A 27,568-nucleotide genomic window follows, 5' to 3' on the forward strand; every position below is an offset into this window, starting at 1 on the left:
GGGTTATATTGTAATCCACATGTCAAAAATACACAGTAGCAGATGTTTTATGTTTTAATATAAAAAACAAACAACAATTGAAATGAACATGTCTGACAATAAAGCATATTGAAAGGGGAAAAAAATATATTGACAGCAAATCTGTCTGGTAATAATGTTGGGTTCAATGTTGCTTTTCTGCAGCACTTTACCAGTAAGGATCTAAACTGATGAAAGAGTTTAAGACACAGCACAGGTTAAGCTGGAAGACCACAAGCTCTGAAAATCCCTAGGAGCATTAATTAAAAAGTCATAACAATCTAATATGTATCACAATAATTACTTACTTATTTAAGAAAATAAACCTACCAGAGATGAACTGGCAATTTCCAACCCTCCTAAAAGCAACAGTATCACAATACATCCGTTAAATAAGATAATGAAAGTACAGAAACAGAAATAACGAAGTGCTGCGTGTCAACAATTACAAAAAAAATACAACTTTCTCCATCATTCTAAATATGATGAAAAATGATAAAATATTTTTTCTTTACACAACATCAAGGCCATTTTTGCTTGAGAGTATGACATGACAGGAATATTATTCTTGCTCTTTTAAACATTTGTAACTGAGCGTCTTATGTTTACAAAGACCGCAGGAACATTCATGGATGTTTTCTGCCTTCTGCAGCAGATCCTTCACAAATTCAACCTGACCTTTTTTCCAATTGAAAAAAAAAACCAACCCTGAAAGACGAGTCTTCTCACGTGCTTGTTTCAAACCATCACATGCAGATTCTGATAGAAAACCATTCTGCGTCTCTGATGCATGTCTTGCTCACAGTATTCCTGTTTTCCTGCATATATACAACTATACAATCAATGTGAGTTTGCATTTAAATATCAGGTGTATGTGTAAAAGCATATTCAAATTTATTGGCTGATTCCCTCAGTTATTTAGACAAAGCTTAATCATTTGTTCCCTATAGTTTTGGGATTTGCCCTAATGTTTTGACTAAAGCACTCTGGAAAAGTAAAATAAAAATGATGCTACACAAACACAAGCATCTCCTAATATGGTCAGTTAATTCCAAATTTTTGTGTGAGGTAGGTAGGAGGAGATCACCAAGAGCTCTGCGGTTAAAAATGGAATAGTATATCTCTGTATCCTATTCCCTTAATTGAGGCATTCAATTCTACTGAGGCATTACACAGTTATTGCAGCACTCAAATTGCTTTGTGCCAATAATGATTGTACAACATGCTCTTCTATAGCTAATCAATGGGCTACTGCGCTGCAATAATATTCAACAGCTATAAGACGACGGTCCCTTTTCCCAGTTTTATGAAACATTTTATCTTTGAGACAGTTTGCTAGATTTCCGTGACTTTAAAAGTGAGCATGAAAAGGAACATGTACTAAAGAGCCACTGCAACCTTCTCTGCAGAGAATCTTGCAACATGTCTCTGTAAGTATACCCCTGGTCTGAATCTGAGGAAATGATATCTATATTACACGTTATTGATGAACGAAAAGCCAGTTTTAAATCTTTAGATGACTTAAAGGACTGAGATCATTTGTTCTCTGTGATTTTAGGAGGCAGCAATGGTCGTGCCCCCGCTGAGACGCAGAAGAATCTGCTGACAGTCCTGCAGTGATCTGCGGTCTCCCACGCGTTCCAGGGTGCGCTTGGCCTCAGCGAGAAGGCGTGCACGATGCCCAGGAGGGGTCAACAAGGGCATAGGCAGGTGGCGGCAGGCCAGCAGGATGGCGTGAGCCCTCTCCCTCTCACCTTCTGAGAGAATATCACACATGAATTTCTTTTGATATGCATATGCCTGTTTTTTTCTTTGTATTTTGCAGTTAAGATCAACAATAACTACACATGACATGTGTGCAGCCAGTAGTGTGGAGTGTCTCATACCAGCAGCGTAAGAGTTGTGTGTCCTACGGCGGAGGTTGTGCTCCAGCAGCTGATGTGTTCTGGTGGGACTGGCCCCAGCCATCAGTCTTACTGTGGTCTCATGAAGAAACACCTACAAAAAAGAATTAAATGTTGAAACAAACATACAAGTGCATCCACTTTGTCTGTACACATTAATTTGAACAAAAAACCCAAACAAACAAGTTTTCATATATTTGATGTAAAGAAAGAATTATTAATGACACAAAAAAAAACATTTTCTGCATTTTTTCGTTTGTTAGATTTTAAATATGTTGTCACCCCTGGGTGGCGCTATTGTGTGCTGGGAAGAAAGAAACATTAGATTTACTTGCTCAGTAATTTCATTGATTGATTGTGATAGATTATTTTTTTTAAATATTATTTCGTAAGGCAAACAGACAAACTAAATGAAATGGATTTAGAAAGCAATGTCTCAAAAACCTGCCAGAAATACACACCCACAGTCTTTGATGTGTTAGTAAAGGCAGCTCTTGCCCCTTCTGTTCCACCCTTTCTAAATGAGGAACATTCCACCTGCAGTTTAGTTATTGTTCCTTAATGCAATTACCGGTAAGTCAAATGTAATTGAGGAGGATTCATAGCAGCCAGAAGATTAATAGGTTTGTAATGAGAGTAAACACTTTTTATTAGCAAGAAAATTACAGCTAATTTTATTTCTCAGCGTGTGTGTGAAAACATGAAAAAATGAACACAGAATAAAGTAATTGCTCTCCATCATATCCTCCACAAGCTCCCTGTGAGTAACCTCCCATACACCACGATTAGCTTTGTATGTACCTTGTGCTGGGCCTGTCTGTAGCACTGTGTGACCTTCCTGAGAGCACTGAGGTCTCTCTGGAATCCAGCCAACTGGGATCCATGAGCTGGACCGGGCTCTCCATTACTGCTGCTTCCTCGCTGCCATATACTTGTTCTTAGAGTCAGCAGAAGGTCACACACCAGAAGCTCCACACCCTTTGGGGAAACGGAAAACGGTTCTGAAAACACTGTGATGCAAACCAGTGAACAGGATTTTACACCACATTTTGGACACATTTTGTCATGAAAAGAAATGGGGCAGCAGGTGCGTGTAGATTGGGGGGGCCTCTGTGCTGCACTGCAGATACATTGCACTCAGGTTCAGGATCATGCAATGCAACTACAATGCACCACAGCCACCTCCTGCCACCCACACTGTGCACCCACACAGCCCCATGGCTGCTTGCCTAGCCCCAACAACGCATGCATCATTTTTATATTTAAATGCATGCTGTATATGCAAATATGCAAGATAGCAGACAGGATTAAGGAAGCACAAGCCAGAGTGAGTCAGTATTTAGACGTTTTTATTTTTACACTACCTTGTTCAGCCAGTTTCCAGACTGGGTGAGCGGTATGGCAACACTGGAGGACATATAGCTGCTGGCTCTGTCACAGTGGGAGAGACAGGAAATGGCTCCTTCTCCTTTCAGTGGGGAGAGACTCAACTGGACCGCTTTACACAGCAGTAGTACAGCTTTGGGCAGAGGATGCCTGAAGCAGAGATGCAGGGGATGTATTATTACCACGGCTTCGGTGTATGACATGCTACTAATATGAAGGCTACCAATGACTTACACAGGAAAATGGTCATTTAATCAATTACCGTATTGGCCCGAATATAAGACGGTGTTTTTTGCGTTGAAAGAAGACTGAAAAAGTGGGGGTCGTCTTACATTCGCGGTCTAGACATTATACCCATTCACAACGCTAGATGGCGCCAGATATATTTAAAGCGAATGCTGAACTAAACGTCCCAGGCCAAAGCGAACCCCTGTCACGAAGAAGAAAAATAAAAATAGCGGTAGCACGAAGAAAAGTAAAAAATAGCGGTAAGAAAGAAAAGAGAAGAAAATAAGAGAAGAGATAACAGAAAATAGAGAAATGTAGCGACAATCTGGAGAAAAGTGGGTCGAAGATATAATCATTTGTTTCAAATGTACTGTAATTATTTTCTGTATAAAAATTAAATTTGGTGTTCAAAAAGTCTTTTTTCAAACTTGAGTCTTGAAAAAGAGGGGGTCGTCTTATAATCAGGGTCGTCTTATATTCGGGCCAATACGGTAAATACAAAATAAATGCAAATCTGAATTAACACAGCTCAGTTATTTTTTCAGCATCAGATAAATGACATACATAACAAAAGACACACTTATTATTGCCCTGATTTATGTGTAAGTACCATTTATAATACAAAATGTATCAAAAAGGGTCCTTTACTAATTGGCTTTCACATAACATTATTTACAGCCAAATGCTGTCATTCCAACATTTTCCTTCACTTACTCCAGAGTGTGCAGCGCCCTTGGCATCCGTTCTGCTTCTGCCAATAGTGACCTCACCACAGCGTCCTCACCCTGCAGCCAGTGCACAGTGGCCTTCAGAACCAAAGCCCACCATCGGCTCACTGGATCTCCCACTAGTGAAGAGATGACGACAAATGTGGCGAGTTGCGTTAAAAGGTTTTAAAAATTTGCTTTGACAATCTCTGGCGGTTGAAGGCGAAACATTGTGATAAAAATGACACCAGCTCAATTTTTGTGTGATGATTTAAATTGCTTTGTGAAGTTAAACAGGGTGGCACTTTCGTTTTATCGGGAACGCAAAGTGAAACTGTGGTGTTCACAGTAATGAAACAATCTGCCTAGTCCTCACGCTCTGCCCAGACAAACACCCAAAGTAATTTGTGTTGGGTAGGGCTTCTCACATCATGAAAGACACACCTGGAATGGTGGTGTGATTAGGCGGAGTCGAGAAGGGAGGGCGAGGAGAAGACGAGTCCTCGGTGCAGTTGTTCAATAAATGGAGAAATTCCAGTGCGCTGGAAAACTCCCTGAAAAAACAAAAGGAAGGTTTGATGACGCGTTCAGTCACAAGAAAGGTGATGGACCTTTGCAGGATTTGCTCCATTTACCCCGAGTCCTTCTTGTATTTGTCTGCTACGGAGTCGCTCTGTGGTTGGATGAGGGTTTGGACAGCTCGCTCCAAAAGCTTCCTGCAGAAACAGCGGTGGAGCTGGGCAATGGGATCCGCTAGAACAACATCAAGACAAGGTTAAAATAAAGCAGCTTACACCAGGAAAGCAGCATTTTTGGCAACAACAGACAAGCTATATATGCAATAATAAGAGAATATATCTCTGTATAATAGCATTCATCCCATCTTAAAGAGATAAACTGATTCAAATCCCTGAAACCACTAAGAATCCAAAAGGATATCTGCATTTCAGACTGTGACCAGTAATAATTCAGAGTTAAATTTTCTTTTAAAAATGTTATTTCTCTTCCTGACAATTATCTATTGTTCTTTCAATTAGATTTATGCCCTCAGAATACAGAACTTTGAGGATCTGTGATGCTGCTAAAAATGTGTGAGATGAACTTTTCCATCAAGTCATCTGGTTTTCCTGCAGCTTACCTGGGTCTCTCTGAGAAGTGTATATCTCACAGGTACTCTCAGACTTCACTGACCAATCACAGCTCAGGAAGAACTGCCTACCCAACGGGGTGAAGAGCCAGTGCAGGCAGTCGGGGACTGGTTTGGTGCCAACATTCTCTGCACAGCTCAAAAGATAACTCTGTGGGAGGAAGAGGATGGTGCTGTGTAGTAAATTCCACAAAACTGAAGTGCATCACCTTCTGAGTTTCCTCTGCGTTCTTGAACCTACAGGTAGAATGGAGAGGTGGTGGCCTAGGACAGTCCGCAGGGCAGTAGCTGCAGTTACATATATCTGCGTGAGCTGTGCAGGAGCCATCTTGGCTTGCGCACTCTCGCTGAGGTTGACAGCGCTCAGAGACAGAGACAAAGCCCACAAGCTACTGCGCTGGGGCAGGTTTCCTATGGAGAGGCGCAGACAAACAAGCACCAAGTTTAAAACCTACCAACCTGCGCACGACTGCTGATGGTGCTGAAGCACAAGCGAGAACCGTTGGTAGCACTCGGGCCACGTTCTGCACTTGTCACTTGCCTGTGAGCTGCAGCTGGCTCAGCTGATGGTAGACCAGTGCTGCGTCCCTCGCACTTGTCCGAGCCTCCTCCCCTTTATACTTTCCCCCAACCTGATGAACCAGCCAGCCGAGAGGTGTTGGCCGATGCAATAAGTAACGGATCACATTCCAGGACAGTGAGCAGACAAGGTCCACTTTGGTTGAGGGAAGGGCTCTGGTCAAGACGGACAGGCACGTCTCCAAACTGGCCATTGCTGCTGTGTAATGTCCCTGCAGATGAGAGCAGTCAGGACCAACAGTGAGGTATTTATATTAAGCAGAAATGGACAGGAGAGCTGAGGGTGATGGTCATGGCACGCAAACAAAAAACTTACATTTAGAGATATTTTTCTTCTCTAAACACACCTGATAATAAACGCTGTGTGCTCACCCTGTTAAGATGCTGGTCAGCTTGTTTACGGTGTCTCCAGAATGACACAGATTTAGGTGAGTGAAGGGGTGTGATGGGCTCCCAAAGGTAGAGCACCCTGACACAGCCCCACACTGCTCCTACGCCACTCAGCACCCACACCATCACCCACGGCAACAGACAACGGAGCCAGGAGGCTGGGAAACAAACATGCAACAAGGACCTTGGTTTCAATACCAGCATTCAGATCTTACAGTTGTGCATTACACCCTGGAAAACAGACAGTCTAGGCCTGCTCACCAAAGTCTTGTGTGTGACTTGGAAACCAGACAAGTGTTCTAGATGGTCCATGGCCTGAAGAAAAGCTGGTGCTCCCTGAAGTCTCAGTGTCCAGCAATGACGGCAAGGGGTTAAGTGACAGGCAAAAAAAAGTCAGGGCACAGAGGAGCAGTCGAGAGTGGTCCATCACTCCAACTGAGGGAGGAGAATCTGGCTCACTCTTTAACTGGAAAATGATAATGAAATCAGTTAGGGAGAATAAATGAACACACTTTAATAGAATAATTTACACAATGCCATTTTTAACTTAACTCGAATCGCGTACTACTTCACAAGTGTGTGTTCTAACGCTGACATGGCGCGTATGATCCTGCATTCATGTATTTACCTGCTCGTGGTCCAGTAAAGGACTGCCTGGTTCTGAATCCACGCAAAAAGGGGAGAGCTGGGGAGGAGATCCAGAACCAGAGTCAGAGGCAGGAGGTGACATCACCACTAACTCCGGTTTCAGCTCCATATCTTCAGACAGTGTCACAGGCTCTGAGATAGACAGAAAACAGTTTAGGCTTTTTGGTCTGTCTTAGGAGCTAATGTGATACATGTGGAGATCCAATCCAAACAGTGACCTACAACAAGGCAGGTATCAAGTTACACTCACTATTCTTCTGGTTGGCCATCTTAAGCGCCATGTTTTCCTGTCGTAGTTTGTGGTTGACCTGCTGCAGGTACTTGATGTAATCAATGGCCTTCCTCAGCACTCCTGACTTATGCATCTGTCGTGAAAGGTAAATGTGAAAAAGAGTCAACACAGAGTCACATGAAGACTCAGTAATCAGACCAAAAACAGGAAAAATTAAGTATAAAAAAACACCAACCTTGGCATCATTGCCCATGACCAGGTTCCTGAGTTCCACTATCTTGTCATTGATGGAGGACCGGTACCTCTTCTCAATGATATTATGGGTTGTCCTCCTTTCACCCTCCTTCACTACCCCTCCTGGACCCACTACAGCTCCTCCCCCCACTGTATGAACCTGTTCCAAACTTCTAGGGACATTTGTGCAGTGGGAGGAACCTTGTAGCTGCTTGATAGGCAGTTTGTCTCCCCCTCCCATCACCACAGGGACAGTAGTTAGGATGTTGCTGCTCATCAGCGTCTGGACACAGAAGGAGAAGATCGTTATTTTTGTTTTTTGGGAGGATTGGGTGTAAGCGAAATATGTTTAGCAAGCTATTTACTGGGACTTGAAGAGCTGTGTTTTGAATGGGCGTGGTTAGGGTGGTGATTCCTGTAGGACTCGGCATGGTGGAAAGCACCTGTGTTCCGTCTGGTTTGAGGGTTGTCAAAACTAGTGAATCTGTCTTCAAAATCTGAGGCTGCTGGACAAGAACCTGACAAAAAAAGGATAAATGAATGCCTTAAAGTTATTTATAGGTACTTTAAAACCACTGCTAAAGAAATCCTTTTTTTCTTGCATGTTCAAAGACAACACGTGGGATTTATGTCGACGTTTCTTACGGGGACTTGCTGCATCTGCTGCTGCATAGCATGAACTGCGGTGGGAGCTGTGGAGAGGGTTTGGATGGTCTGACAGGCTGGTGTAAGGACACGTTGGTGCTGGATGGTAACAGGTTGCATCTGAGGGGATGTCACAATACTCTGCATATGTGGCTGGAGGACTGAAAAAAAGCAGATGAGTAATATATAATTCAATGAAAAAAGGAGTGTGCACTAATTTTTTCTTACTCTTTTTAGTTACCTTGGAAACCAGGGGATGGACTGTGGTGGCAGATGACAGGGTTTTGGATCAATCGTCCATCATTGGAGGTAATCATTACAGTTTGGGGTGCCTGGGTCTGGATTGGCAGAGATGTCTGGCAATGGGTCTGGACCAAAGTGTGGATTGGGAAGCTTTGGGTCTGCACAGAGATCCCCTGTGTGTGCATCTGTGTTCAATTAAGGATAGATAATACAATAAAATGACGTGCAATAGAATAGAATTTCAACTCGTGTTTTCTCAGTTTACACTAAGTTACTGTCTGAGGTACTTCGAGTGTCAAAAGAAACATTTATTATTATGGACAGCACATTAACAGAAGATGATTTCAAGACAGATTTTAAGAAAAGCTCAAGCCACTGTTCATTTACAGGGAAGTAGGAAACAGTTAAATGTAAAAGCACTGTCCAACATTGCGTCAAACTAACTGATGGAAGCAGCTGAATTCTGTGTTGCAACTAGAAAAGAGACAGCATGACAATTCATCATCATAATTTCAGTCGCGATGATATCATAGTATATTTCTTACAACACACTAAGATGCCATGAGAGGTCTCAACCGATTGTTACGATCATATTTCTATGTTGTGTTATTGTTGCTGATCACTAGATGAGTAAAGGTAAATTTGCTACCTACAGTATGTTACGGACACAACTTCTGTGCAAGTGTCAGATAGACACCAAGTTGATACCTGGATAGTAGGTTGGGCTGTCTGCTGAAGCTGTGGCTGGATGGCCTGGACCATCTGAGGCCGCGGCTGAAGAAGGGGCGGGCTACGGGTCACCAGCTGTTGCCCTGAAACAGCAGAGGTGGTAGGAGATGGGGTTTGGACGGGAGTAAGAGGAGGAGTGAGGGGCAAAGGCTGTGCGGAAAGGGTCTGAGAGGCGGGAAGGTTAACGGTGGAGCTCTGATAGACAGCAGTGGTCGGAGTCTGGGGAGCCTGAGGCGTCTGAATGGCCTGGATTACAGGCTGTGAAGTGCTGCTGGAGCTGGCACACTGCACAGAGCCCGCCGGTGTCATCTGGTCCTCCATCAAGTCTGGGAAATCCCCCACTTGGTTGCTGACAAACTGCAGCATCTCTGAAAGCACATTGTAAAAAAAAAAACCATTTAACTACATGGAACAGCAAACAGAAGCAGATCAACTAAATTTCAACTGTATCATTTTTTACAGCATGTTCAATTTCAATAAGAGAAAGTAAAAAAAGACCTTCAAAATAAATACCACTCATAGATTTATATATGGCAAAATGATTTACAATTAATTCACCTTTAAACTCTGCCCTTGGCAACATCTAATCCCTATGTGTCCCAAAAGAAAGAAATCATGAATCCCCCACAAATGTTGGCAAGGTTGCAGTCATACAGATAATACTCAGAATTATCACTGTTGCTATCTCCCAAAAGATAAGAAGATGCGTCCAAACGGTGAGATAAACTGGCCTTGGATAAAACACAGAGCTACTGTTGTGGTCACACCTCTGTATTCAGGCTGTTAGCCTTGACACTTGACAGAAACGAGGAGATACTGATACTGCAGAAAACAATAAAACAATATCCGACATCATTCTGTAAAACTGTTAAGGGCACCAAAGGAGAAACTCAAAATCATTTCTTTTGTGCCCAGGACTGCCCCACATTTTCATGGAAACTCACAGTTAAAAAAGGAGAAAGATATGAAAGTATGTGCAGCCCAGGTGGGGCCAAGAGGGGAAATTCTACACATGAACCACACGCATGCATGTACGCACGCACGCGTCATCATTGATACAACTTCAGTCACCAAGGACAAGCAATGGCCAATTAGGTTGCAGCCTTGACCCAGGTGGCTTGTCTAGTCCAGAGCAGGACTAGACAAGCCACCTGGCCTCATGCACTGCTTCCCTGCATGTGCCCACTGTGCAATCTGATACTGTGGAAACACAAGGAGCGAACTGGTACCAGGATATCACACCACTCCAATCAAATCCAGGAACAATTTAAGGTTCCAATGTGTTATCTTTATCAGGTAGCTAATTTCCATGAAAACCTTGAAACAAAGAAGCAAAGAGTTGGTTTATTACTGTGGTGTGTTTTCACTTGATTTTTTCCCCTGCTACAATGATGTTTAGTTACAATACAAAATATCCAGACTCATCGCATGTGGAATGTACTCTTTTGTTGTTGTGTACCTACAGCACGGGAGGCAGATTTTTGTATTTTGTATAAAGTAACCACTTCTATAGCAGCACTTCTGACTAGTGTGTAGAAAAAAGCATTAGCGTGTCTAAATCTCTGCACAGAGCTGCTTTTCATGCAAAATCACGAGGTTGTGAGCATCAAATGGTAAGCGTTATTACTAAAATACAGACATCCTTTATATGCAAGCACATTACGTTGGCATCTAGAATCTATTGTTTGCCAGAGAGTTCTGCACCCTGAGTGTGTTAAATAAGCTAGTACAAAGGATAGATGAATCAAATGGGGGTGTGGAGCTATGGTGATTGGTTTTCTAGGTTGCTGGGCAACAAAAGGTGGTTGCATAACGTGACCTGAGTTGCTAAGAAAGTAATTGGTGGAGGAGGAATGTTTCTGATGAATTGGGTTACACGGGCCTCAACTGCTCAATATTTTGACTGTTGAGAGTAAACCTGCTGTCATACAGAATGAACGCCTGCCTTATGTTGGGGGGGGGGGGGGATTTCCACTTTACATGAATGCTCAAGGGGAGAAATGAACTAACCAAGTGTGTTCTAAGGCAGAGCCACCAGTTAAGATGATAAAGCTTGCTGTTTTTCTCCTCTTAATTGCCAGAAATATGCTGCTTTGGTCTTGTTAAGCAATCAAAATGTTGATTTCACACTATTGGTTGTAATACTGAGGCATCTAAAATAAACACACACACACACACACACACACACACACACACACACACACACACACACACACATATATATTTATAACATAATATAGAAACAAATGCCACTGAGCACATTAGGAATAAAACAAAGCAATCTTTAATAACTCAAACATATAAAGTTTTAGAGCTTTCTGCATCCTGCTTGACAAGTTGCTGTCTGCTTTTTACATACCGCCTGTGTGAAATCAGACTACACAACCAGACACCGAAGGCAACAAAAGTTGCCAATTGTAATAGACACAATCCTTCATTTGCACTACACAGCCAACGTGACTGTTCATCTCAGCCGACACAAACACACGGCATCACCCATCAGTTCGGTCTGGTGACTTAGCGTTCAGCAGATTTCCACCCTAATGGAAATGTGGTGAGTCTGCACTCCAACATTCCCCTAAAATCCCCATCCTTTCATGATGGGCCCAAAGGCGTTTTGATAGCAGAACCCTCACGCTGTCGGTCTTTACAGCTCTGACTTCATTTGACATGAACCTTCTGCATCATGTACAAATGAATCCACAGCAAGGGCTTTGAAAAGACAGAAGAAATTAAAGAGTCCGATGTTCCTCAACAAAAATCCTTTAATTAATGTAAGATTTCCTTAATGCAGTGCTTCATCTCAAGGCCACAGTAATAATGGAGGTCCACATCCACATCTGACCTCACTTTTCACACAACTTCCTGTTAAATAAGACTATTTAAGGTTCCACTTAAAAATAAAATTCCATATACAACTCCACCTGATCACGTTCTTTCTGATGTTTTGGACAGAGTTTAAACTTTTTTAGATCCTTATCGTTTTACATAACTGAATAAATGTACAATGAGGAATGTCAGGAGATTTAATGCAAATGGTGTAATAAATATAAAACCCACCATGTCAACACTAATCATTAAAGGTGCGACATATAAATGCAAATATAACACAGACTATAAGATGGTGTGCAAGTTGAATTTAATACTGAATTACCCAAACCTCTTCTGTTTTTAAAGGCGGCTATGAGTTGAATATTTTAAATTCCGAACTTTAGGACAGATGTCACATAAATAAGCTCCCTGCTGAGCAGCGTGACAACTGCGTTGCTATCAATAACACCGGAAGTGGCCCGACCTCAACTTAATGAGACAAATAGAACAAATCTCACCATCAATATCTCCTAGTGTGAACTCGTCGCCCAGTTCTGCTAAAGTCGTGTCCATGTTGTCCACTGTGGAGATGTGGTACTCTCCGTTGTCCATCCCGTCTGTCAGCGCTTCACCTCCCCGGCTGTCACCGGAGGGCTGCGTCAGGAAGGCAGCCAAAAACCAGAGGCGAGGCGCACGGCGACGCCTTCGATACCCCTGATCTGATGAACGAGGCTATTCTTTATCGAAAAAAACACAAACACTTCAAGAGAGGCGCACGTCCACTTGGAAAATCGGAATCACAGAGGTTTACGGTGAAGACGACGCCATCTTGCGTTACGCTCATTACGTCATTCACAAACATAGCCCGGAGGCGAAGGCGAGCCGTGATTGGCCAATGCCCTGGTGTTGTTGTCATGAGACCAGTCACCATCGTCCAATGAGAAGGCCGGATTTGCCGTGGTCTGATTGTACGTCAAGTGTCAGACGCTTCTGTGTTATTTGAATAATCCGCGCCCCCTACCTGCATGGAAGCAGCAGAACAATCACAAGTTGGCACTGGGAAAGACTCAGCACACTAAATTTACCTTTAATTGATGTTGAAGGTAAACGAACATACAGTTGTTAACTATCGTGTCATCCGTCCTTCTGTAATAACCGTTTCCCTAGTTTCTCATTACAAAACTCTTACATTTCTAACATACTTCCCCAAATCCTTTATATGTACAAATCTTGTAAAGCATTTATAACCAAGAAAGATTCAACATTATAATTGAAGATGTTTATTGGCAGTTAATTCATATATATTTCATATATATTGTTTACATTGCATATGGAGTCAACCATTCGAAAAGGTTCTGGAAATATTCTCATGTGAATGCAAACAGGAAAATAACAAGAACACCAGAATTATTCCATTATAGAACACTTTTTGGCTTTCTGGTCATCAAAATAAACATCAGTTAAAAACAAATGTTATAGGCTGGTGAGATTACTGTTACAGTAAAAGCATGAAAATGATTAAATTAGACAAACCAACTGTAAGAAATTTGTGTCGTTCTTTAAAATGATCTGCATTTATGATTGTACAGCATCAGTTTAGTTTTGACGGAATTGTGTCAGATTTCATACACTATAAAAAACATACAAACAAAAGTAGGAATCACAATTGTACAGTTGGTGCAGTTAAGCATCTTTATTTGACGCACCCAGAGACCAATATAACTTGCTGCAGCAACATTTTTTCTTGCTTTTACATTTAAAAGGTGCCAAATTACTTAGTGCTTAAAATATTTGATCACTTATGCTGTTAGCTGTGCTTGCTGAGGCGTGTTTCATTTCTATAGTCCATAGTTGCACATCATAAAATTGAAGTAAAGCGTGAACCAGAGCTTACTTGTTAAATCCAGTATTTATTTTTTTAAATTGAATTCATAACTGGTCTTCTCTGAGTAACTGCTCTTTTCTTTTCCCCTGCGTTTTTTTTCCTTCACCACCTTGACTGTCAGACCACTGACCGCTTTGGCCACTGCAGCCAGCGAGCCGACAGCCCCAGCAATGTTAGCCAAACTTTGCCCTACTGCTGGAGTATTCTGAGCTCCAGCAACACCTATAGGTGCAGCAGGGCTAGCAACATTTGTTACACTTGCCACTATAGGTGCAGCAGGGCTAGCAACATTTGCTACACCTCCTGCGCATATAACAGCCTTCACTCCCAAGGTGAGTCCTGCAGCTCCTCCCAGGCCTACAGCGACTGCGCCAATAGCACTTACTTGCTGCAAGGTATTGAAAGCAGCCTCGCCTGCGCTGGCAGCTTCAGTACCTGCAATGATTCCAACACAACCACCAGAACATCCCCCTACTAGTGCCCCCAGAGCCCCTGCAGAGCCTGTTATCCCAAGTGTTGTCCCGGTAAGAGATGCCCCGGCTGCAGCTACTAAAGGGACAGCTGCCCCAAACGTGGCCCCTACAACCAAGCCCGTAGCAGCCGCTGCCACCACTATCTTAATTCTCTTCAGCACGGCTGGAGAGAGCGCAGCCTTGATCCAGCATGTCAAAGATTGCTCCCTGCTGCCACCTGTATGCGTCCCTCTGGACTGGTTCCTACATCTGTTGGTCAGAGGGCTGGAAATGCTGCCACTCCTCTTCTTTTTGCATCTTTTTCCCCTAAATTTCTCCTCGCTTTCACTTGCCGACTGCTCATCTGCTTCCCCTTGCTCCCTCATCCTTTCCTGTTCTTCCCTGACGATCGCCTCAGCTTCTTTAAACATTGCACTGGTGTAAAAGCCTTCAGCTGTGTGCTTCACCATGTTGTCCACCTTCATTAACAGCTCTTCCACCTGCAGAGTGTTACCAGTTTCTTTATTGTTGAATACATGGTATCTGCCTCCACACCTCTCAATCAGAGAGTTTAGCAAGGGATTTCTGGAGTCCCTTAGGTATGTTTCTATTTCAAGGCCTTCCAGCTCATCACCTCTAGTAAACAAAACCACAGTATGATGACGGACAGCATTTTCCCCAAATATCCCTGCCAACTGACAGAGAGCCTGGTTTTCACCGTCTGTGTATCGTCCTAATGGAACCACCAGCAGGAATGCATGTGGACCAGGGGCAGCGACAGCCACACATTTGGTTACTTCATCCAAAATCTGCTCCCCACTGAGGCTAGTGTCGCCGAAACCTGGCACGTCCACGACCAGGATTTTCCTTTTTCTCCTCTCTGTGCCATCCTTCTGGGAATCCTGCTTCTCTGTAAGTTCAGCGATCCCGTGCTGGCAGATTTTGGTGACAGAGCTGGCGCTCATCTTTGACAGGAAATGCCTTCGGCCCAAAATGGTGTTCCCGGAGGCACTCTTGCCCGCTCCTGTTTTTCCAATGAGGACTAGTCTGAGTTCCTCATTGCTTCGAGTTTCAGAATTTTCATTTTCCATTAGAAGCTCTCTTTTCTGTTCTTTTCCCTCTGCATGAAAAATAATGTACAGATCACATCAAGTTTTAAAAGTTCAATTAAATACACCATTATATGCCTTTAATGCAGTTTGTTGGGAAAATAACGTAAATTTGTTACTCAATAGCAAGCTAAAGATGTGGCAAATAATACTAGCTTTAGCTGGCCTCTTGTTGCAAATGTATCCTTGCAATTCCAAACAAAATCATCCAACTAATGTAGATATCTAGTTGTGAAAGTAAATGTAAAAAAAACCATTGTAAGAATATTAGATGCAATATGATTTTTGCTGCCACCAACGTCTTGAGAGACGGTGAGATCCCAAAGCTATTTAAGCTGTAAAACATTATACTTTCGTTTAGAGCAGGAGTCACCAACCTTTTTGAAACCAAGAGCTACGTCATGGGTACCGAGTCGTGTGAAGGGCTACCGCTTGACATACTCCTCTAAAATAACAAATTGTGTGTGTGTGTGTGTGTGTGTATCAATAATTTAGAGTGGGTAACAGAAAAGATCAATATTCAACACTTTATTATTATTAATCTCAGCATTTGTTCAGATGATCACTTCTACATTTGATCAGAAAAAAAAGGTTGCGTTTTCACCAGACCCTTTCAACCATAAGAAACTAAACATTAAAAAAAATTAAGTTTCATATTGAATAAATCTTAACTGAACAAATCGACTGCAGTTCTGCTCAAAATCTGTTCCATTTTATAAACACCCTTTTTAGCTCCTGGGCCTTCTCTGACTGTAGAATGCTTCCCGGTGGGTAGTTAGCATTAGCATTGTAGCTTTCATGACGCGTAGTGAAGCGTTGCTCCACATTGTGCTGCTTCGCCGTCATCACAGTCGCCCCACAAATGCAACATACACACCTTCCTTTCACAGTAGTAAAAAATGACTCTTCCTCCCATTCACTTTGAAAATGATAAATTTACTGTCTTCTTTTTGCCATGTTTTTGGGGTAGAAAATTGCCCTCCACTCACCATCTTCACTGCCCGTTAGTTTATTCTCCACAAGCGCAAAGGTTCTTTCATGCGCACAATACTGACCTTTGAACTAGGTCAGAGTTCACCTTCACTTTATTTATATTTTTATTTATTTTTAAGACATTGTCATTTTAAAATCTATGTAAATGCGGTGTGGTTAAAAAAAATAGCGGTAGAAAAAGTTTTCTTAGACGCTATTTTTAGAACAGGCTTGTGGGCGACTTGGTGCCCACGGGCACAGTGTTGGTGACCCCTGATTAGAGCGAATAATCACTGCCCTCTCACTGCGCTTGATCCTTCAGGCGATGGAATCGTGATCGGTTTATTTAATCTCACTAATCGGTGATCGCCCCCACACTTGTGATCGCATAGATGCCACTATATTGGTGGTCGGTACCAAATAGCGCTTTGAGTTCGGCGCTATTGGACCTCGTCCTCAGTGAACTGTCCACCCTTCTGATCAAAAACAGAAACTGTCACATTAAGATGAACTCACCACGGAAAGACATGGCTCTGTCTGACTCCAAGAAGACGTTTCTTGTTCAACTCCTTCAAACTTCTGGTTCCGTCGTCTTGATCCAGCTAATTAAGCTGTAAAACATTATAAACATTATATAAACATTATAGTTTTGTTTTAGATTGAATAATCACTGCCCTCTAGTGGTAGACAGAACTTTTATGAACTGTTCTTGATCTTTTCCCTTTAGTTGATCCATCAGGCGATGGAATCGTGATCGGTTTATTTAATCTCACTAATCGGTGATCGCCCCCAGACTTGTGATCGCATAAATGCCACTATATTGGTGGTCGGTACCAAATAGCGCTTTGAGATCGGCGCCATTGGACTTCGTCCTCAGCGAAGTGTCCACCCTTCTGATCAAAAACAGAAACTGTCACATGAAAGATCTTCTCACCCTCAGGAGCCACGTCTTTCTTTCCCCCCAAAAATCGTTATTTTTCCAAATCTTCCAAACTTGTTTTATCTTCTCGGTCCAGATAAAGCTGCATCTCTTCGAATTGTTGAGACGTCACCGTTACTTTATTTCAGAGCGAAGACTTGCTGCCATCTAGCGGTGGATAACAAACGTTATCAGAGCTTTAAATTTATTTAAATTTAATAACAAAATGGCTTTTATGTGCAATTATCATCAATTCTTTGTATGTACAAATCTTGTAAAGCATTTATAGACAAGAAAGATTCATAATTATGATTGAAGATGTTTATTGGCAGTTAATTCATAAAATACATATATATTGTTTACATTGCATATCGAGTCAGCCATTCGAAAAGGTTCTGGAAATATTCTCATGTGAATGCAAACAGGAAAATAACAAGAACACCAGAATTATTCCATTATAGAACACTTTTTGGCTTTCTGGCCATCAAAATAAACATCAGTTAAAAACAAATGTTATAGGCTGGTGAGATTACTGTTCCAGTAAAAGCATGAAAATGATTAAATTAGACAAATCAACTGTAAGAAATTTGTGTCGTTCTTTAAAATGATCTGCATTTATGATTGTACAGCATCAGTTTAGTTTTGACGGAATTGTGTCAGATTTCATACACTATAAAAAACATACAAACAAAAGTAGGAATCACAATTGTACAGTTGGTGCAGTTAAGCATCTTTATTTGACGCACCCAGAGACCAATATAACTTGATGCAGCAACATTTTTTCTTGCTTTTACATTTAAAAGGTGCCAAATTACTTAGTGCTTAAAATATTTGATCACTTATGCTGTTAGCTGCGCTTGCTGAGGCCTGTTTCATTTCTATAGTCCATAGTTGCACATCATAAAATTGAAGTAAAGCGTGAACCAGAGCTTACTTGTTAAATCCAGTATTTATTTTTTTAAATTGAATTCATAACTGGTCTTCTCTGAGTAACTGCTCTTTTCTTTTCCCCTGTGTTTTTTTTCCTTCACCACCTTGACTGTCAGACCACTGACCGCTGTGGCCACAGCAGCCACCGAGCCGACAGCCCCAGCAATGGTAGCCACACTTTGCCCTACTGCTGGAGTATTCTGAGCTCCAGCAACACTTGCCTCTATAGGTGCAGCAGGGCTAGCAACATTTGCTACACTTGCCGCTATAGGTGCAGCAGGGCTAGCAACATTTGCTACACCTCCTGCGCATATAACAGCCTTCACTCCCAAGGTGAGTCCTGCAGCTCCTCCCAGGCCTACAGCGACTGCGCCAATAGCACTTACTTGCTGCAAGGTATTGAAAGCAGCCTCGCCAGCGCTGGCAGCTTCAGTACCTGCAGTGATTCCAACACAACCACCAGCAGCTCCCCCTACTAGTGCCCCCAGAGCCCCTGCAGAGCCTGTTATCCCAAGTGTTGTCCCGGCAAGCTTTGCCCCGGCTGCAGCTGCTAAAGGGACAGCTGCCCCAAACGTGGCCCCTACAGCCAAGCCCGTAACAGCCGCTGCCACCACTATCTTAATTCTCTTCAGCACGGCTGGAGAGAGCGCAGCCTTGATCCAGCATGTCAAAGATTGCTCCCTGCTGCCACCTGCATGCGTCCCTCTGGACTGGTTCCTACGTCTGTTGGTCAGAGGGCTGGAAGTGCTGCCACTCCTCTTCTTTTTGCATCTTTTTCCCCTAAATTTCTCCTCACTTGCTGACTGCTCATCTGCTTCCCCTTGCTCCCCCATCCTTTCCTGTTCTTCCCTGATGATCGCCTCAGCTTCTTTAAACATTGCACTGGTGTAAAAGCCTTCAGCTGTGTGCTTCACCATGTTGTCCACCTTCATTAACAGCTCTTCCACCTGCAGAGTGTTACCAGTTTCTTTATTGTTGAATACATGGTATCTGCCTCCACACGTCTCAATCAGAGAGTTTAGCAAGGGATTTCTGGAGCTCCTTAGGTATGTTTCTATTTCAAGGCCTTCCAGCTCATCACCTCTAGTAAACAAAACCACAGTATGATGACAGACAGCATTTTCCCCAAATATCCCTGCCAACTGACAGAGAGCCTGGTTTTCACCGTCTGTGTATCGTCCTAATGGAACCACCAGCAGGAATGCATGTGGACCAGGGGCAGCGACAGCCACACATTTGGTTACTTCATCCAAAATCTGCTCCCTACTGAGGCTAGTGTCGCCGAAACCTGGCACGTCCACGACCAGGATTTTCCTTTTTCTCCTCTCTGTGCCATCCTCCTGGGAATCCTGCTTCTCTGTAAGTTCAGCGATCCCGTGCTGGCAGATTTTGGTGACAGAGCTGGCGCTCATCTTTGACAGGAAATGCCTTCGGCCCAAAATGGTGTTCCCGGAGGCACTCTTGCCCGCTCCTGTTTTTCCAATGAGGACTAGTCTGAGTTCCTCATTGCTTCGAGTTTCAGAATTTTCATTTTCCATTAGAAGCTCTCTTTCCTGTTCTTTTCCCTCTGCATGAAAAATAATGTACAGATCACATCAAGTTTTAAAAGTTCAATTAAATACACCATTATATGCCTTGAATGCAGTTTGTTGGGAAAATAACGTAAATTTGTTACTCAATAGCAAGCTAAAGATGTGGCAAATAATACTAGCTTTAGCTGGCCTCTTGTTGCAAATGTATCCTTGCAATTCCAAACAAAATCATCCAACTAATGTAGATATCTAGTTGTGAAAGTAAATGTAAAAAAAACCATTGTAAGAATATTAGATGCAATATGATTTTTGCTGCCACCAACGTCTTGAGAGACGGTGAGATCCCAAAGCTATTTAAGCTGTAAAACATTATACTTTCGTTTAGAGCAGGAGTCACCAACCTTTTTGAAACCAAGAGCTACGTCATGGGTACCGAGTCGTGTGAAGGGCTACCGCTTGACATACTCCTCTAAAATAACAAATTGTGTGTGTGTGTGTGTGTATCAATAACTTAGAGTGGGTAACAGAAAAGATCAATATTCAACACTTTATTATTAATAATCTCAGCATTTGTTCAGATGATCACTTCTACATTTGATCAGAAAAAAAGGTTGCGTTTTCACCAGACCCTTTCAACCATAAGAAACTAAACATTAAAAAAAATTAAGTTTCATATTGAATAAATCTTAACTGAACAAATCGACTGCAGTTCTGCTCAAAATCTGTTCCATTTTATAAACACCCTTTTTAGCTCCTGGGCCTTCTCTGACTGTAGAATGCTTCCCGGTGGGTAGTTAGCATTAGCATTGTAGCTTTCATGACGCGTAGTGAAGCGTCGCTCCACAACATACACACCTTCCTTTCACAGTAGTAAAAAATGACTCTTCCTCCCATTCACTTTGAAAATGATAAATTTACTGTCTTCTTTTTGCCATGTTTTTGGGGTAGAAAATTGCCCTCCACTCACCATCTTCACTGCCCGCTAGTTTATTCTCCACAAGCGCAAAGGTTCTTTCATGCGCACAATACTGACCTTTGAACTAGGTCAGAGTTCACCTTTATTTATATTTTTATTTATTTTTAAGACATTGTCATTTTAAAATCTATGTAAATGCGGTGTGGTTAAAAAAAATAGCGGTAGAAAAAGTTTTCTTAGACGCTATTTTTAGAAAAGGCTTGTGGGCGACTTGGTGCCCACGGGCACAGTGTTGGTGACCCCTGATTAGAGCGAATAATCACGGCCCTCTCACTGCGCTTGATCCTTCAGGCGATGGAATCGTGATCGGTTTATTTAATCTCACTAATCGGTGATCGCCCCCACACTTGTGATCGCATAGATGCCACTATATTGGTGGTCGGTACCAAATAGCGCTTTGAGTTCGGCGCCATTGGACCTCGTCCTCAGCGAACTGTCCACCCTTCTGATCAAAAACAGAAACTGTCACATGAAAGATCTTCTCACCCTCAAGAGCCACGTCTTTCTTTCCCCCCTCCAAATCTTCCAAACTTGTTTTATCTTCTCGGTCCAGATAAAGCTGCATCTCTTCGAATTGTTGAGACGTCACCGTTACTTTATTTCAGAGCGAAGACTTGCTGCCATCTAGCGGTGGATCACAAACGTTATCAGAGCTTTAAATTTATTTAAATTTAATAACAAAATGGCTTTTATGTGCAATTATCATCAATTCTTTATATGTACAAATCTTGTAAAGCATTTATAGACAAGAAAGATTCATAATTATGATTGAAGATGTTTATTGGCAGTTAATTCATACTGTGGCGGACACATTTGGGTGTATCTCACACCCAGGTGATGCATGGGGTGATGGGCGTGGTTATCCCTTGATTGAATGCACTGTTCAACGCGCCATTGAGAGTTGGTCTGCTGGTTGCAGAATAAAGACGTCTAAACCATCTGCTCTGTCCGAGTCGTTCCTCGTCCTGCCACATTGGTGACCCCGTTTTGAACATGTTTGAGGCAGCAGACGATGGTATCTCCTCTTCGGTAATGTCGCCCCGACACGCGCAACCAGCCAGCGTCATCGCGTCCGTGAAGCTGCCCGACTTCTGGCAGAGCGACCCGGCCCCGTGGTTCCAGCATGTCGAAGCGCTTTTCCACCTGCGAGGAGTCACCGAGGACGACTCCAAATATTATTTGGTGGTCGCGGCTCTGGACCAGCAATCCACTCGCCGCGTCATGCAGCTGCTGCGGGATCCGCCACCGCGCGGAAAGTACGCAGCGATCAAAGAGCTCCTGCTCCGGAGGTACAGCCAATCCGCCGCGGAAAGGGCGGACAAACTGCTTTCCCTGCCGGGTTTGGGCGATGGTTCGGCGGTGGACCTTATGGACAGCATGCTGTCATTGCTGGGCGCAGACGAAGGCGGGTTCCTTTTCCCGCACATTTTCCTGCGCCAACTTCCACATCCGGTCCGGGCGGCCTTGGCGAACTCCCCGAGTTTGGCGGCTGGTGATTTCCGTGGTTTGGCTGAGGAAGCGGATCGTGTGCTGCTGACTGCGAGGAGGACCTCCGTGCAGAGCGTGTTGGCGGATTCTCGGCTGCTGGTACCAGAGGACACAGACCAGGCGATGGTTGCTGGAGTTTCCTCCCGGAGGAGGAAGAGTGACCTGTGTTTCTTCCACCAGCGTTTTGGCCACAAGGCCCGGCGCTGCGTTCCTCCATGTGCGTTCGAGACGCAGGGAAACGCCAGGGCCGGCGCTCAGTAGCAGCTGTGGGCGCTGGTGAACAGGAGGAGCTGCTGTTCGTCAAAGACTCCCTGTCAGGCCGGCGGTTCCTGGTGGATTCTGGTTCCCAGAAGAGCCTCCTCCCTCCAGGCAGCGCAGACCTGTCATCCTCGGGCGCAGGCCCCCAACTGACTGCTGCTAATGGTTCCTCTATTGAGACATTTGGTACCAGGTCGGTGACTGTTTGTTTTTCTGGACGCAGGTTCACATGGGACTTTGTGTTAGCCTCCATTACTGTTCCCATCATAGGCGCAGATTTTCTGTGTTCTCATGGTTTGCTAGTGGATGTTGCTAACCGACGTCTAATCGATGCTGTGTCTTTTGCCACCTTTCCATGTCTGACGGGGGGACCTGGGCCGCTGGCACATGCCAGTTTTGCTGCGGTGGGCAATGTTTTTCAGCGGTTGCTGGGTGATTTTCCGTCGCTTACTACGCCCGCGTTTTCCACGGCCGTCACAAAGCACGGGGTGGAGCACTTCATTCCCACCGCGGGTCCGCCCGTTTTTGCACGCGCTCGGCGACTCGATGCTGTGAAGTTGGCGACGGCTAGGGAGGAATTCGCCACAATGGAGCGTTTAGGGATTGTGCGGCGCTCTAACAGCCCATGGGCCTCTCCGCTCCATATGGTGCCCAAGGCGGATGGCACTTGGCGGCCCTGTGGCGATTTTCGTCGTCTTAACAACATCACAGCCCATGACCGTTACCCCATTCCGCACATTCAGGATTTTTCCGTTCGCTTGGCAGGCACTACCATTTTCTCCAAGGTAGACTTGGTGCGGGGCTATCATCATGTTCCGGTGCGTGCCGAGGATGTGCCCAAGACTGCCGTGATTACCCCGTTTGGGCTTTTCGAGTTCCTGCGCATGCCCTTTGGCCTGAAGGGGGCAGCACAGACCTTTCAGCGGCTAATGGACTCGGTATTGCGTGACCTCACCTTTTGTGTTCGTCTACTTGGACGACATATTGGTAGCAAGTCCTTCGGCAGATGAGCACCTGACCCACCTTGGGCAGGTTTTTCAGCGACTGGCAGATCATGGCCTGATCGTAAACCCAGCGAAATGCCAGTTTGGTCTGCCAGTGATTGATTTCTTGGGCCACCGCATTTCTTCTGATGGTGCAGTTCCATTGCCATCCAAGGTGCAAGTGGTGGCGGAATTTCCTTGTCCGGTCTCCGTTAAGGCTCTGCAGGAATTCTTGGGGATGGTGAATTTTTATAACCGTTTTCTCCCCAGGGCAGCCCACCTCCTGCAGCCACTGTATGAGGCCCTACGGATGAAGAGGGCTACGGATCAGGTCGACTGGACTGCCGAGCGGGTCCAGGCGTTTGAGGGGGCCAAGTCTGCCTTAGCCAACGCCACACTGTTGGCCCATCCGGCACCTCGGGCGGACATCGCTTTGACGACTGACGCCTCAGATGTGGCCGTCGGGGCAGTGGTCGAACAGAGTGTGGGTGGTGCATGGCAGCCCCTTGCATTTTTCAGTCGCAAGCTACGGGACAATGAGCGGAAGTACAGCGTTTTTGACCGGGAGTTACTTGCATTGTACCTGGCTACGCGTCATTTTCGTTTTCTGCTCGAGGGCCGGTCTTTCACGGCTTATGTCGACCACAAACCTCTGACATTCGCTATGTCAAAGGTGTTGGAGCCTTGGTCTGCGCGTCAGCAGCGTCATCTGGCGGCAGTGTCGGAGTTCACGACTGACGTTCGGCACGTGGCTGGAAAAGCTAACCCGGTGGCCGATTGTCTGTCGCGGGTGTTGATTTGTCCTGTACACTTAGGGCTGGATTTCTCTGCCATGGCGGCTGACCAGTCGGGGGACCCGGAGATAGGGGCTCTTGAGTCCACCGGTACAGGCTTGAAGCTGGAGAAAGCTGTAGTACAGGATGGCGGTCCTACCCTCCTTTGTGACGTTTCCACCGGTCGTCCCCGACCTGTGGTCCCGGTGGCCTGGCGCCGCAGGGTCTTTGATATGGTCCATTCCCTCTCACACCCGGGGGTCCGCGCATCGGTGAAACTGGTGGGTGCCAAGTTTGTCTGGCCTGGCCTTCGCAAGGAGGTCAGAGAATGGGCAGCAGCCTGTGTGGCATGTCAGCGTGCTAAGGTTCACCAGCACACCAAGGCACCCCTTGAACCATTCGCGATTCCAGCCAGACGGTTTGACCACGTGCATGTGGACCTGGTCGGACCCTTACCGCCATCCCATGGGTACACTCATCTGCTCACTATGGTGGATCGCACCACCAGGTGGCCGGAGGTGGTCCCTCTTTCCTCCACGACATCGGCAGACGTCGCTAGAGCATTTCTTTCGGCTTGGGTCGCACGTTTTGGCTCCCCTTCCGACATTACTTCTGACAGGGGACCTCAGTTTGTCTCGGAACTGTAGTCATCTATGGCTAGGTCCTTGGGCACACAGGTTCACCGTACCACTGCGTACCATCCTCAGGCTAACGGGCTTTGTGAACGCTTTCACCGTTCACTCAAGGCAGCATTGCGTGCCGCGCTTTCGGATGACAGCTGGGTGGATCGTTTACCTTGGGTGATGCTTGGTTTGCGTTCAGCTCCTAAAGAGGATATGGATGCTTCGCCTGCGGAATTGGTCTTGGGACAACCGCTTCGTGTTCCAGGGGAATTTCTGCCAGAGAGTGCGCCTCCTTGTAACTTTCCTGCCGGAAGTTACTTTTCGGCTGGGCCCGCTCTGTCTCCATCCCCCGTGCTCCACTGTTTTCCGCGGTCGTTTGTACCGACGGACTTAGCAACAGCTCGTTTTGTTTTTGTACGACATGACGCCCACCGGTCACCCCTTCGCCCTCCATACGACGGCCCATTCCGGGTGCTCGAGACGGGGGCGAAGAGTTTCGTGCTCGATATGGGTGGTCGGTCGGAGCGGGTCACGTTGGATAGGCTGAAGCCGGCGCATTTGCTGGTTGGGCAGGATGTGTTGCCGGCTCAGGTCCCCCGTCGGGGCCGTCCTCCCAAGGTCCAGAATGTCCCGTCTGATGATCTTTGTTCTAATTTACAGCCTGCTGTGGACTTTGTTTCTCCTGCCTGCGACTCATCTGCGTTCCCGGAAGAGGGGCGCCGCAGCCGTTATGGCAGGCTGATTAAACCCCCTGTCAGGGACTGAAATGTAAAATTGTTATTTTTCCTTTCCCTCTTTCTGCTGTTCTTCTCCCTTCTGGGTGTTCGGGGGGGGGCTGTGTGGCGGACACATTTGGGTGTATCTCACACCCAGGTGATGCATGGGGTGATGGGCGTGGTTATCCCTTGATTGAATGCACTGTTTAACCGCCATTGAGAGTTGGTCTGCTGGTTGCAGAATAAAGACGTCTAAACCATCTGCTCTGTCCGAGTCGTTCCTCGTCCTGCCACAATACAATACATATATATTGTTTACATTGCATATCGAGTCAACCATTCGAAAAGGTTCTTGAAATATTCTCATGTGAATGCAAACAGGAAAATAACAAGAACACCAGAATTATTCCATTATAGAACACTTTCTGGCTTTCTGGTCATCAAAATAAACATCAGTTAAAAACAAATGTTATAGGCTGGTGAGATTACTGTTACAGTAAAAGCATGAAAATGATTAAATTAGACGAATCAACTGTAAGAAATTTGTGTCGTTCTTTAAAATGATCTGCATTTATGATTGTACAGCATCAGTTTAGTTTTGACGGAATTGTGTCATATTTCATGCACTATACAAACATACAAACAAAAGTGGGAATCACAATTGTACAGTTGGTGCAGTTAAGCATCTTTATTTGACGCACCCAGAGACCAATATAACTTGCTGCAGCAACATTTCTTCTTGCTTTTACATTTAAAAGATGCCAAATTACTTAGTGCTTCAAATATTTGATCACTTATCAGAATCAGAATCAGATTTATTTATTGCCATTGTTCATGTAGTACACAGTATTACACAAGCTAGGAATTTGTCTCAATACACAATACACACCTTACTACGTGTGTATTGTTCATGAGTCCGGCTGGCTGCTGTACATGGTGCTTCAGTGATGAGTCACTTGGTGTTCAGCAGCCTGATGGCAGAGGGGAAGAAGCTGTTCATGTAGCGGGAGGTTTTGGTCCGAATGGACCGTAGTCTCCTGCCTGAGGGGAGGGGGGAAAACAGTCCGTGACCAGGGTGGGAAGGGTCGGCCGTGATCCGACCTGCACGCCTCCGGGTCCTGGAGATATACAGGTCCAGGATGGATGGAAGCCTGCAGCCGATCACTTTCTCGGCAGCGCGCACGACGCGCTGCAACCTCAGTCTGTCCCTGACGGTGGCGCCAGCATACCACACGGTGATGGAGGAGGTGAGGACGGACTCCATGATGGCCGTATAAAACTGCGGCAACATCCTGGGATGCAGTTTGAGCTTCCTCAGCTGCCGTAGGAAGAACATCCTTTGCTGGGCCTTCTTGATGAGGGAGCTGATGGTTGGCTCCCACTTAAGGTCCCGGGTGATGGTGGTGCCCAGGAAGCGGAAGGAGTCCACAGTGGTGATGGGGGAGTCCATGAGGGCAAGGGGGGGCAAAGGGGCTGTGACTTTCCTGAAGTCCACAATCATCTCCACTGTTTTCTCAGCATTCAGCTGCAGGTTGTTGTGTCCGCACCAAGAAACCAGTCGAGCCACCTCCCTCCTGTAGGCAGTCTCGTCTCCATTGGAGATGAGCCCGATGAGGGTGGTGTCATCTGCAAACTTGATCAGCTTGACAGACTGGTGGCTTGAGGTGCAGCAGAACAATCACAAGTTGGCACTGGGAAAGACTCAGCACACTAAATTTACCTTTAATTGATGTTGAAGGTAAACGAACATACAGTTGTTAACTATCGTGTCGTCCGTCCTTCTGTAATAACCGTTTCCCTAGTTTCTCATTACAAAACTCTACATTTCTAACATTGTTCCCCCATATGTACAAATCTTGTAAAGCATTTATAGCCAAGAAAGATTCACAATTATGATTGAAGATGTTTATTGGCAGTTAATTCATACAATACATATATATTTTTTACATTGCATATCGAGTCAACCATTAGAAAAGGTTCTGGAAATATTCTCATGTGAATGCAAACAGGAAAATAACAAGAACACCAGAATTATTCCATTATAGAACACT

The 27,568-nt window shown here is 44.8% G+C and overlaps 4 protein-coding genes across 6 annotated transcripts; 1 reads left to right on the forward strand and 3 right to left on the reverse strand.

The window, feature by feature from the left end:
* Nucleotides 1–40: 40 nt before the first annotated feature.
* Nucleotides 41–12,780, reverse strand: srebf2 (sterol regulatory element binding transcription factor 2). Of its 2 annotated transcripts, none has more exons than XM_011603543.2 (20): nucleotides 12,420–12,780; nucleotides 9,070–9,458; nucleotides 8,360–8,546; nucleotides 8,119–8,279; nucleotides 7,839–7,991; nucleotides 7,475–7,756; nucleotides 7,258–7,372; nucleotides 6,988–7,139; nucleotides 6,621–6,825; nucleotides 6,342–6,517; nucleotides 5,932–6,181; nucleotides 5,632–5,801; nucleotides 5,382–5,541; nucleotides 4,879–4,996; nucleotides 4,688–4,797; nucleotides 4,251–4,383; nucleotides 3,287–3,458; nucleotides 2,724–2,900; nucleotides 1,905–2,016; nucleotides 41–1,772 (listed from the first exon to the last, which is right to left on the reverse strand). In XM_011603543.2, exons 1-20 carry the CDS (start codon nucleotides 12,511–12,513, stop codon nucleotides 1,573–1,575), a joined length of 3,516 nt encoding a protein of 1,171 aa, XP_011601845.2. In that variant the 5' UTR covers nucleotides 12,514–12,780; the 3' UTR covers nucleotides 41–1,572. The 2 variants fall into 2 exon arrangements, with proteins under 2 accessions (XP_011601845.2, XP_011601844.2); XM_011603542.2 differs by having other exon boundaries at nucleotides 41–1,775.
* Nucleotides 12,781–13,165: 385 nt separating this feature from the next.
* LOC115249848 (immune-associated nucleotide-binding protein 3-like) lies at nucleotides 13,166–17,406 on the reverse strand. Of its 2 annotated transcripts, XM_029836315.1 has the most exons (3): nucleotides 17,254–17,406; nucleotides 16,836–16,930; nucleotides 13,166–15,358 (listed from the first exon to the last, which is right to left on the reverse strand). In XM_029836315.1, exons 2-3 carry the CDS (start codon nucleotides 16,846–16,848, stop codon nucleotides 13,812–13,814), a joined length of 1,560 nt encoding a protein of 519 aa, XP_029692175.1. In that variant the 5' UTR covers nucleotides 16,849–16,930; nucleotides 17,254–17,406; the 3' UTR covers nucleotides 13,166–13,811. The 2 variants fall into 2 exon arrangements, with proteins under 2 accessions (XP_029692175.1, XP_029692176.1); XM_029836316.1 differs by lacking the exons at nucleotides 16,836–16,930; nucleotides 17,254–17,406 and adding an exon at nucleotides 16,337–16,379.
* A 1,816-nt stretch (nucleotides 17,407–19,222) lies between these two features.
* On the reverse strand, nucleotides 19,223–21,296 carry LOC105419773 (GTPase IMAP family member 4-like). The gene is made up of 3 exons (XM_029836619.1): nucleotides 21,163–21,296; nucleotides 19,436–19,735; nucleotides 19,223–19,251 (listed from the first exon to the last, which is right to left on the reverse strand). Exons 1-3 carry the CDS (start codon nucleotides 21,239–21,241, stop codon nucleotides 19,223–19,225), a joined length of 408 nt encoding a protein of 135 aa, XP_029692479.1. The 5' UTR covers nucleotides 21,242–21,296.
* A 161-nt stretch (nucleotides 21,297–21,457) lies between these two features.
* On the forward strand, nucleotides 21,458–25,587 carry LOC115249849 (uncharacterized). Its single transcript, XM_029836317.1, has 2 exons — nucleotides 21,458–22,615; nucleotides 25,462–25,587. The coding sequence occupies exon 1, from the start codon at nucleotides 21,670–21,672 to the stop codon at nucleotides 22,423–22,425; it is 756 nt and encodes a 251-aa protein (XP_029692177.1). The 5' UTR covers nucleotides 21,458–21,669; the 3' UTR covers nucleotides 22,426–22,615; nucleotides 25,462–25,587.
* Nucleotides 25,588–27,568: the final 1,981 nt, after the last annotated feature.

The sequence above is a fragment of the Takifugu rubripes genome, chromosome 5 (assembly GCF_901000725.2).
Source record: "Takifugu rubripes chromosome 5, fTakRub1.2, whole genome shotgun sequence".
Taxonomy (NCBI): domain Eukaryota; kingdom Metazoa; phylum Chordata; class Actinopteri; order Tetraodontiformes; family Tetraodontidae; genus Takifugu; species Takifugu rubripes.

Coding starts and splice junctions, on each gene's coding strand:
- srebf2 (XM_011603542.2), bottom strand. CDS start 12,513: ATGGACAACGGAGAGTACCACATCTCCACAGTGGACAACATGGACACG. Junction 4,798..4,878: donor AAATACAAGAAGGACTCGGG/GTAAATGGAGCA, acceptor TTGTTTTTTCAG/GGAGTTTTCCAGCGCACTGG. Junction 4,384..4,687: donor TAATCACACCACCATTCCAG/GTGTGTCTTTCA, acceptor TCTCTTCACTAG/TGGGAGATCCAGTGAGCCGA.
- LOC105419773 (XM_029836619.1), bottom strand. CDS start 21,241: ATGCAGCTTTATCTGGACCGAGAAGATAAAACAAGTTTGGAAGATTTG. Junction 19,736..21,162: donor GAAAGACGTGGCTCTTGAGG/GTGAGAAGATCT, acceptor TTTTTCATGCAG/AGGGAAAAGAACAGGAAAGA. Junction 19,252..19,435: donor TTTCGGCGACACTAGCCTCA/GTAGGGAGCAGA, acceptor TTTGTTTACTAG/AGGTGATGAGCTGGAAGGCC.
- LOC115249849 (XM_029836317.1), top strand. CDS start 21,670: ATGTTTGAGGCAGCAGACGATGGTATCTCCTCTTCGGTAATGTCGCCC.